At 38.4% G+C, this 11,096-nt stretch overlaps 1 protein-coding gene across 1 annotated transcript in view; it reads left to right on the forward strand.

Annotated features, from left to right (window-relative positions):
* Positions 1-3,049, forward strand: part of tbp (TATA box binding protein) — a 40,536-nt gene extending 37,487 nt beyond the window's left edge. Inside the window, exon 8 of the mRNA XM_048530530.2 lies at positions 2,511-3,049. Within this exon, the coding sequence (XP_048386487.1) occupies positions 2,511-2,590 (80 nt within the window). The 3' untranslated portion in view covers positions 2,591-3,049. The remainder of the gene's footprint in view (positions 1-2,510) is intronic.
* Positions 3,050-11,096: the final 8,047 nt, after the last annotated feature.

Consider the following 11,096-nt stretch of genomic DNA (forward strand, 5'->3'; position numbering starts at 1 on the left):
CTTTGTCAAACAGCTGCATAAATTTGAAGAAAATGCCTCCTTTCTCTTTCCTGATTTGCCTTCATTCTGCTTTTCTTGATCTATTTCATTAGCAATAGAAAAATGTCAGTCCTGGAAATTCTGTATTAAAGCAACGCAGCTGAGACGAGTAGAATCATCTTTGCATTTTGAGTGCCGTTCACATAAAATAAAATAATAGACTATCTTTACATCAATCCAAGAAAATCCCATTAGTTGCTGTTTTACTCCACCATCCAGTTGATTGAGACATCTAATGTTTATGTTTCGTAGTGACTTATTCTCTTTGTTGGTAACACTGTGAAATTTCTGGTAATTAGTGCTACATTTTTTAGTTAGTTAATTTTTTTGAATTAATGGGCTGTTTTTCCAAATTTAAAGCAGTTTTCCAGCTTCTCCTCTTCCATTCCCTTGACTATTTTGTATTCATACATCAGTTTTTAAGGTGCCTTTTTTCAGGTTTGATCAACCTTCTCTTAGATCAAGCCTTTTGTCAGGAGGGGTCCATCTAGTGGCTCTTTTCTGCAGTACTGCTTAAGTCTTGACAACTTGTGTTAGGGTTTGTGTTGTTCTGCAATATTGCCTCAAGATCATTCAAAAGCAATCGTCATCCAGACTTTTACTTTTTATTGCTGATTCTTTCACTTTGCATTTTTTCTTTGATTTTTTTTTCCTCCACTGGCAAGTTCAACAACACATTGAGCACAGCCCTCAAACCACAACCACTTAGTTATATAATCACCAGTCTCCAGTTACAGCACCAAAATCTACAAGCAAGACCTACCATCTTCAATGTTTGCAGCCCTAGCTACTGTCTTGCCTGTATATTTTTGAAGGATTTGGCCTGACGTTTTTCTGTTGAAATACATGACAGTGTAATTATTTGTAGTTAAAATAACTCCAATACTTTATTAAAAATTTGAGCCAAGACATTGCTACAAAAGTGGAGTCTTATGGTAGACCATCCTTCACATCTCCTCCTTCAGCCAAGAGCTTACAACCTTCTCTCAACTCCCTTCAATAATTGAATATTTATCTTGTAATTACCATTGAATATGCCTTAACCAACGACACTTGTAACTTCAAAATCATGTTTTTTGATTTAGATTGTATTTCTAATTTTATTTACTTTAATTGTCTGGAAGGACTCAACCAAAACTTTAGCAATTCATCTGCCAAAACTTGCCCAACTTCCCTATCTCAGGCGTTCTGTTTAAACTGCATTCCACATTTCCATTTCTAGTAACGTCACTTCCTTATGCCAATGTGTGTGGAATTCTATCTCCCACCTCTTCCCATTGATGTTATTGTGCACTAGTTAGCTTCTACAAACCTTTTTTTTTAATCAACCTGGTCAGATACATCATTACACACCTCTAGAGGAGGTGGGACTTGAACCCAGGACACCTGGCTCAGAGGTAGAGACACTGCTATTGCATCAAATGAGCCCTTATACAAATTTAGACACCTTGTTCATTTCTTGTCCTTTAATTCTATAAAAATGTTCATACAAATGTACTTGTTAAGGTTGAGTTAATAGATTCTTGATTTGACAGGGGAATCTAGAGATTACAAGGTAGACGGGAAAATAGAGTTGAGGTCACCATCTGGTTAACAAATCAAATAAAGGACAATTCATCATTATTATCCTCATATATCTGTTCTTCTTTCACATGCTATACAGCAGTTAAAGCATGCACTGTAAATTCAATGCTTCATTTCTTTTGATTTCTTGATTAGAAATCTCAAATATCTGTGCTACTCTTTCAAAAGAGGGCAAAACGTTTCTGAAAAATTGTTTGTTTTGCCGTTTCAAATAGTGGAATTTAAAATTGTCACTGGTGCCTGAAACATTAGAGAGCAATTATTGTCAAATTCAAACTAATGCTGGAAATTTTGTTCATCTTTTACAAATGAAGTTTAGGCATCAAAAAGGCGCATTATACTTTCAACTTTTTCATTTTTGAAATATACAACAATGCAAATTATCTTTCCAGTTTCATTTGGAAGACTGGTCTTGTTGCACATGTTGAGTCTAACAGCACACGACACAATTGTGTACATATAGATAAATTTCAAGCCACAAGGTGGCTGGTAGCAAGGCTGTTGAGTTGGAATGGTATGGGGATATGTTCTGATTGCTAATTCTTATCGTTTAAGGACAGGAAAACAGGAAAACTTGTGATCTAATCGATTTAAAATTTCAACACGTTTCTGGATTCAGTAGATTTGAAGAAAATACACAACGTAGAAACTGGCCTATTTTCTTCGTGAGCCTCCCAGTCTACTTCATCTAACCCTATCAGCACAACTTTCTCTTCCTTTCTTGCTCTTGTTTATCTCACTTTGCCTAAGATATATCAATGCTACTGACCTCAATCACTTTGTAATTGTTTAAAAACTGAAAAGTCTCTTGCTCTTTATTGCTTAACACACTAATCCATTTTCAAGTTTCCCAGTTGATCTATTGATATATAATTTTTGTTTTGAAGGTGCAAAAGTCCGTGCAGAAATCTATGAAGCATTTGAAAACATCTATCCAATTTTGAAAGGTTTCAGGAAGACAACATAACTGTTCACAAGGACTTTCTACTCGCTGAAGGACCATTTCATTTGCCCGCTGCCTTGTACAGCCTGTATAGTTGAATACTGTTTTCTGCTGCAACGTTTACATGGGGTGATTCAAATTTATTATTTGCAATGGTTTAGGAGTAAAATTAGTACTTTTTAAAATAGTACCATTCTCGCCACCCTATGACAGTTTTTTGCAAAATCATTGTCGGGAACTTGAGTTACCTTTTACTTGGAATTTTATCAACCGATGAACCATTTTGTTTTGCATGTTATTTATATTGAACTTTTTATAAAATGTAAGCCATGTAAATGTATGTTAATGTATTTTCTCAAGTTCATTTTTTTAAAAATTCAATCTTACTTGAAAATATCTTGCTTTTCAAAGCAAGATAAAAGACTGTTCCCTAAATTAGCTGATTTACAACTGAGATTTTTACATTAAATTTTTTTTCATTCAGTACAATGCATTGTAATGATTGTTAATGGCAATGTTGTGTGGGTATCTGAATATTAACATGTTGATGCTGGTTTCTTTGTAACTGAGTAGAATTTCCAAGAAACTTGCTGACTGGCCATGATTTCATTCAGTGGTAACATATGTTTGAGGGGCTAAATTGTCCAGTCTTGTCTGTGTTCCTCCACAGCCAAATTCTCATTTTCTTCAATATTGATGGGTTCAAACGCTACTCTTTGGAGTGGGAATAGAGGATCACAGCTGTGGCTTGGATAAACTCACTTTTGTCAGAGTCATGTTGCATAGAAACAGGCCCTATAGTCCATCATGCCAATGCCAACCAACAAACACCGAACTGAACTAGTTCCACGCACCTCTACTTGGCCCAAAGCTTACTATGCTCTGTCATTTTAAGTACTTATCCAGATGCTGCTTAAATGTTGTGAGAGCGCCTGTCGGGCAGCATGTTCCTTACATCTACTGCCCTCTGGGTAAAAAAAGTTTTTTTTTCTGATCTCTAAATCACTTTGTTCTCGCCTTAAAGTTATGCCCTGTGGATTTGGATATGGCTGCCGTGGAGAAGAGATTCTCGATTTTTTGCATATGCTTCTTATAATTTTACATACCTCAATCAGATTCCCTTCAGCCTCCTCTGCTGCAAGAAAAACAAACCCAGCCTGTCTAGTCGCTTGTCATAACTGAGATTCTCATCCCAGGCAATATCTTGGTGAATCTCCTCTGCAACTCTCCAATGCAGTCATGTCCTTCTGAAAGTGTGATGACCAGAGTTGCACACAGTACTCCATCTGTGGCATAACCAGTGTTTTATCAAGTTGTAACAAGATTTCTTTCCATGTATATTCTATGCTCCAGCTAATGAAGGCAAGCATCCTATATGTCCCATTCGTCACCTTGTCTACCTGTGTTAACACCTTCAAGGAATTGTACTTCAAGGTTCCTTTGTTTCTTCCTACTCCTAGGGACCTACCTATCATTGTATATATCCTTCCCTTACTAGACCTCCCAAAATTCATCACTTCACATTTATCAGCATTAAATTCCATCTGCCATTGTTGTGCTTAGCAATTACCAGCTGACCAATACTGGTCTGTAGATTGAGACCATCCCTCTCACCACCCCCCTCAGCTTTCATGTCATCTGCAAACTTACTAATTATATCTTCAACATTCACGTCCAAACCGCTCATGTACATAACAAATAGCAAAGATCCCTGTACTGATTCCTGAGTTACAGTGCTGAGTCACAGGCTTTTGGATCCAGTTTGCCAACTTGCCTTGGATCCCATGAGCTCTTGCCTTTTGAATCAGCCTTCCATATGGGAATTGTCAAAGGCTTTACTGAAATCCATGTAAATCCTATCAACTGCATTACCTTCATCAATATATTTAGTCGTTGTTTTAAACAAAAACTCAAATCAGTCATTCAGTCTCCCTCTAACAAATCCATGCTGATCACGCTGATCAATCCCTTCTTTCCCCAAGTATTGAGTAATTCTGTTTTTCAGAATCTTTTTCCAATAATTTCCCTACCACTCATGTCAGACTAACTGTTCTGTAATAACCTGGCCTATCCCTGCTGCTGTTTAACCGAGGAACCACATTTGCTATCCCCAATTCTAGTAGAACCTCTCCTGTAGAACTAAATATATCTGCCAGGGCCCTAGAAATCTCTCATGCCTCCCATAGCAGCATGGGATACATCTCGCCATACTCTGGGCATTTATGCACCTGTATGTCCACAATAACCTCTAACACCTCCTCCCCGTTAACTTTAACAAGTCCTAAAACCTCTGTCTCCTAACTGAACTCCCCAGTTGCAATGCCTTTCGCCCCTCTGAACACAGATAAGACCTCAACTGCATCCACTTGGTTTCTTATAGGTTCCAATGGACCTTTCCCTGGTATTCCTCTTACTCTTAACATAATTACAAAGAACCTTGGGTTTTTCCTTGATCCCATCTGCCAAAGATGTTATGTGGTCCCTCTTTACCCTCCTAACGTCCTTTTTAAGCAACCTCCTTAACTCTTTATGGTTTGAAGGGGTCCCCCCTGTTTTTAATGCACTGTGCCTGACACGTGCTTCCTTTTTCTTCATCAAACTCTTTATCCATTGACATTCAGGTTCCCTCCATTCTTGGGGGAACAGGCTGGCCCTGACTTGTTATACTATTTTTTAAAAATTCCCTCTTTCCAAATGAATACGTATCTGTCTCTGAATTAGATGTTCATGGATTTCAAATCTCATTTCAGGGATATAAACATAATCTAGGCTGACACGCCAGTGCACTTTTGGGTGGAAACAAAAGAACCAGTAGGACCGTTTTGGTGAAGAGCGGGGGAGTTCTCTCTGTGCTAACTAAAATCCAAAATCAGATTTAAAATTGATCAATGTACTCATGGGAGCTTGTTTATTGTAAATTGACTATTATATTAATTACCGTTTAAGTTTGCAACTTAACTTGCATCACTTAAAATACTTCACTGACTACAAAACATGTGAACATATGAAGTGTGCCATATAGTTGAAAGTTCTCTTTTTTTTATAAGATGACTGTTTAGGACATCTCAAGAATTTTCTTTACTCATTAAGATGCTGTATTAGTTTATTTTGAAGCCTGAACTGTTCACATCTTTGAGATATTTCAGAGTTGTTCTCAGTTATTTATGTATTCTTAAAGTGTAATCACTGTAATAACGTAGGCAAATGCGGCAGCCAAGTCTTACACAGGAGAGCACTTGGAGAGCAAGAGACTAATGAACCGCAAGTCTGCTTTGATCATGTGGTTTGAAGAATAAATATTCACTTTGATACTGGATCGAACTCCCCTCCTCTTCATGTAGTGCCATAAAATCTTTTACCTTCACTGGAGAGGGCAGATCAGGCTGGTTTACCATCTTGTCCAAAGAGTGGCACCTCTGACAATGTAGTCCTCCTTAAATACTGCACTTGGAATCCTGTTGTCTTTGTAATAGATCACACCAAGCCTCTTCAAAATAGTCTAGCCCCTAACTATTTCTTTCTTTCAAGGTAAGTGGTAAGGCATTGCGTTCTGGATGCAATTTAATTGGTCAAACTACTTGACGTTAAGCAAAACCTGCTTTATTTTGTCAATTTTAACTAGTGTAAAAATAAAAAGAATTGGCTTAACTGTAACTTATCAAATTGTTTAACAAAATAATTGATATAATGTTCCATATAATATGTTCCATTATAGTAGCATCCCATAAACACACACTTGGCAAAGGTGAGTTCAGCACAATAGATTGTCTCACCTGCAGTTCTACAATCCAGTAGGAGAAACATTGAGAAAGCTCAGAGAGAGAGACAGAAGTCACAGACTTCAATCTGATGCCGTGTGACTCCTGACATTGTCCACCCCAGTCCAACAGTGGCACTTCCATATCAGAGAGAGAGTACTAGGGAGAGCTGTACTGAAGTGTCAAAATCCAACAACTGCTATTGAAAAACAAAAACTAAAAATCTTGGTTCTATGGGAGCTTCACCCCACCCATTCAGACTGTGTCTATTGGTCAAACCTTAGGAAAAGAAAGCCCGAAGGCCTCATAGGTTGTTTATTTTATGGCCTTTGAAGCACACCAATTGTTGCCTCTGATCGCAACTTCTCTTCACAAAGAGACATAATGCACCTATTAAAGTCATGGTTTCATCACACCTTCTACTCTCCTCCACCCCCAGCGCCCCCCCAATTAATAAAAAGAACCATCAAGATTCTGAAATGGGAGATAACAAAGGGTGGAGCTGGATGAACACAGCAGGCCAAGCAGCATCTCAGGAGCACAAAAGCTGACGTTTCGGGCTTAGACCCTTCATCAGAACATCAGCTTTTGTGCTCCTGAGCTGCTGCTTGGCCTGCTGTGTTCATCCAGCTAACATTCTGAAATGGCATCATTTTTAAAAGCCTTTAGTCTTATGCTGTTAATACATAACAATGTATAACCATTACATTGTTTATGTGTTTGTGTAAGCATGCAAACATTCATTACTACTGTCCAATTCCATCAGTTTATTTCCTCACAACTTCTTCAAAGTTGTGACAACGAGTTGGCTATTACATTTGCTTGTCCTGGCACACCATTTTTGAATTGAATGGCTGCAATAATAAGCCTCACCTTAACAGGCTTGTATTTTAATCCTCAAATTTTTTTAAAAACTTTAATGGCTATGACCAGTATATGCAATTGTCTCAGACACATTGCAACATTTCAACATTTATATCGCCAGTAATGTCAACACCAAGCTCAAGGTCTCCTCTTCAATCATGGAATATTTCTGTTGATGAGTATTCAGTTTTCTGGAAAAATACTCAAAGTCTTTCAATCTTCTCATCTTCCTGTAAGGGTACAGCACTGACACTCGCATCAACAGCCACCTTGAATGGCTTGGCGTGGTTAGGTAAGGCTAACACTGGAACAGTGGTGAATGCAACTTTCAGGCTGTCGAATGCCTTTTGACACTCTCTTCCTCTGAATTTTGGTATAAATGGCCAATTAAAAACCAGTCAGTCTCAGGAATCGTAGTACTTCACTGTTTCCCAATGGTATGGGAAACTCTAATAACCTTCGCTTTCACATTTCATGGGGCTATCTTTCAACATCCAATGATGCAATTTTCATTGCCATGTTGGTGTTTGAACTTCCGTTCTCTGTACAATGCCTCTGAATCCCAAGGTAAGTGCTACCAATGAAATATAGTTGCAATAAGTGCCTACTTTTTGCAATCAAACAAACCATGTATATTGATGATTTAGCTTAAAAATTCCTCCAGATAATTGTTTTTTTCCATCATTGATCTTTGGCTGGCAATCTTATACATGGCTCTTAACAACTGTCAGCTGGGAAGACCTTGAATTCCCTGAGTGAATCCCTACAGTGTGGAAACAGGTCATTCAGCCCAACCAGTCCACACCAACCCTCGGAGCATCCCACCCAGACCCATTCCCCTATAACCCACCTCAGCCACACATCCCTGAACACTACAGACAATTTAGCATGGCCATTCCACCTAGCCTACACATCTTTGGATTGTGGGAGGAAAACGGAGCACCCAAAGGAAACCAATGCAGGCACAGGAAAAATGTGCAAACTCCACACAATCACTCAAGGGTGGATTCAAACTCGGGTCCCTGATGCCATGAGGCAACAGTGCTAACTGAGCCACCATGCCACCCTCACTATGCTCACTGTGGATTGCCTGGCTGCTATTAAAATTATCCATCATAAATATGTTTCTATCATGCTTAATTTTCTTTTCCATTGACATAAATTTCAATGTTCAGAACTTAAATATGATTAGTCACAATTATTCTTTAATAATGCCATATATGAGGTTTGTAAAGTGCTGATCAAGAAAAAATTGTGAATAATTTCTACTCCATGCACAGTGCTGAATGAACTAAGATGACCAAATGATCTGGATGATTTGGTAGGCACTATTGCAGGAAATAAAAGCTATGACATGGAGGTTAACATATTGACACGTATGGAAAATTAGCTGGCTGATAGGAAACAGAGAAGACACATAAGTAGTTTTTTTTGGGTTGGTAAGATGTAATGGATGATGTGGTCTTGCGATTAGTCCAGGGATCTCAACTGCTTACAATTTATACAAATGACTTGAATGAAGGGATGGAAGGCATGTTTGGCAAATTTACTGACCGCATAAAGATAACTAAGAAAGTAAGTTGAGAAGAGGAAAAATAAAGCTGCAGAGGGATTATAGATAGGTTAAGTGAGTGAGCAAAGATGTAGCAAATAGTTTGAAATGGACCAATGTGGAATTATATATTTTGGCAGGAAGAATTAAAAACATAGATTACAGAACTGAGGTACAGAGGGATCAGGAATGAATCACAAAAGATTGGTATACAGATCCAGCAAATAATTTGGAAAGCTGATTGAATGTTATCATGTATCATGAGGAAAATTAAATGTAATTGTAGGTTTTTTTTCAGTTATGCAGAGCACTGGTGAGACCGCATGTGGAATGCTGAGCACCATATCGGTCATCTTTTTTTAAGGAAGAACATAAACTCATTGGGAACAGTTCAGAATAACACCTGGAATGAGTAGGTTATCAAGTGAGGAAATCATGGACGGGCAAGGCTTGAATCTGCTTAAGTGTAGAAGGCTAAGAGGCAATTTGATTGAAACACACAAGATTGTGAGGGATGACTTGATTGGCTGATATGGACCAACAAATAACTGATGCTTTGTAAATACAAGTTGCATTTCCTGTGTCCATATAGAATACAAGTTAGTGAAAATCATGTTCAAATTATAGAGCGCCCTCAATAGTATGTCCATTTTTGACCAAAAAGGCATTGAAATGTTGGAGTCAGTGTAGAGAAAAATCATAGTTCTGATTTGATGTCAATGTTAAGGTTAGACTTGAGTAATTTAGGCTTGTCAGATTTTCAAGAAGGGAGGTGCTTGCGATTACAAGATTGTATGGAAAAGGTTAAGCTGGAAAATTACTTCAAACCAAATTTCCTGTGTTTCCAATGTGGAGCTGGAGGAACAGAGCAGGCCAAGCAGCATCAAAGGAGCAGGAAAATTGACATTTCGGGTCAGGACCATTTCCTGCTCCCCGATGCCTCCTGGCCTGCTGTCTCCCTCCAGATCCAGACATATCTCTTACTCCAGCATCTGCAGTTCTGGCTATCCCAGTTTTTCCAGTTGTGACCAAATACAGTTTGGTAGAATTTCTTAGTAAGTTATATGGGATGTATATGGAGCGATAACAACTGTATTTCAACTCTGTTGTAAGAGTAACACCAAGCAGATAAGTAGATCATTTCACACTCACTTTAGGTTTGCTCATGGCTTCCAATTTCTGGTTGAGCAGGTTCTCCCAAACCCCTCACTTTTGATGGCTTGCATTGCCCATGATGGGCTTTATTTGTAAACTTCTAATTGCTTGCACAGGTGATTGTTGGTGTTGGTTAATAGCATAAAAGCTGTTCAGTTGTGTGCAAGAGCACTTCTGGATATAAAAGAAAACGTAGGGGATGTGAGTACAAAAGATGTAAGCATTCAACTAAGCTTCAGGAAGTGTCCCTTTTCACAGGGGCATAGATAGGTCAGTGTGTGGACTCCTAGCAAATGGTCAGCTGGGAGTTGGACAAACACTTACATGAAGTTGAATTCACTGCATTTAAATGGTCAATGGGTTGGGTTTTATTATTTCATGATGACTGTGGAATTGTGAATTTGCTAAGTGTACTTTAGGAATTGAAATCAAACTTGCAGGAATTATTATACGGTTTGTGAGCACTTTTGCTCCCTCTGGATATCACCTATCTGTTAGCAATGAAGAAACAAAGCTTGGGAGCAGGGCCTGAGAGATTTTAGGTGTGTCATGGCTTACAACATGTCTGTTGGAAATAGACTTGGTGAGCCATCTATATGTCATTTCTTAAGTAAGTATAAAACTTTTGATTCAAATCATAACATTGTTAATTGGAAGTTCTGTAAAGTAATTTGGTCTTTGTTTTCAGAAACTTGTGAACACATTCCAAACACTGGTGCCTGTATCCAAGATCGCACTAAGTCACATTGACCCATCGTCCACTTGCTGAACCCACACTGGCTACTACTTTAGTAATGCGTCGAATTTTAAGACTTTCTTCCTTGTTTTCAAATTGGTCCATAGGCTCAACCCCTCCCGTCACCCTTCACACTTGTTTTACCTTCCACATCTTTCTTGAAACCTGTGCCCTCCTCTAATTCATACCTGTTATGCATACCCTGTTTCATTGACAGCCAATTGATAGGTTGTCAGTTCCAGAGCTTAGGGCCCTATCTCCATTGGAGGTACTATATAATTGCAAATTATATTAACTATCACAATAGGTGGAGATTTAATAGACTGATAAAAATTGCCCCTTTGAGTTGAGGAAAATACATGACACAGTAACACAGAGTGGAAGGTATCAAAACTCAATTTCAGGATAAATCATGTGCCAGATGTTTTAAGACATCAATGGACAAGATGTGAAGCTTCAAGAAGT

This window comes from Stegostoma tigrinum, chromosome 4 (genome assembly GCF_030684315.1).
Source record: "Stegostoma tigrinum isolate sSteTig4 chromosome 4, sSteTig4.hap1, whole genome shotgun sequence".
Lineage (NCBI taxonomy): Eukaryota > Metazoa > Chordata > Chondrichthyes > Orectolobiformes > Stegostomatidae > Stegostoma > Stegostoma tigrinum.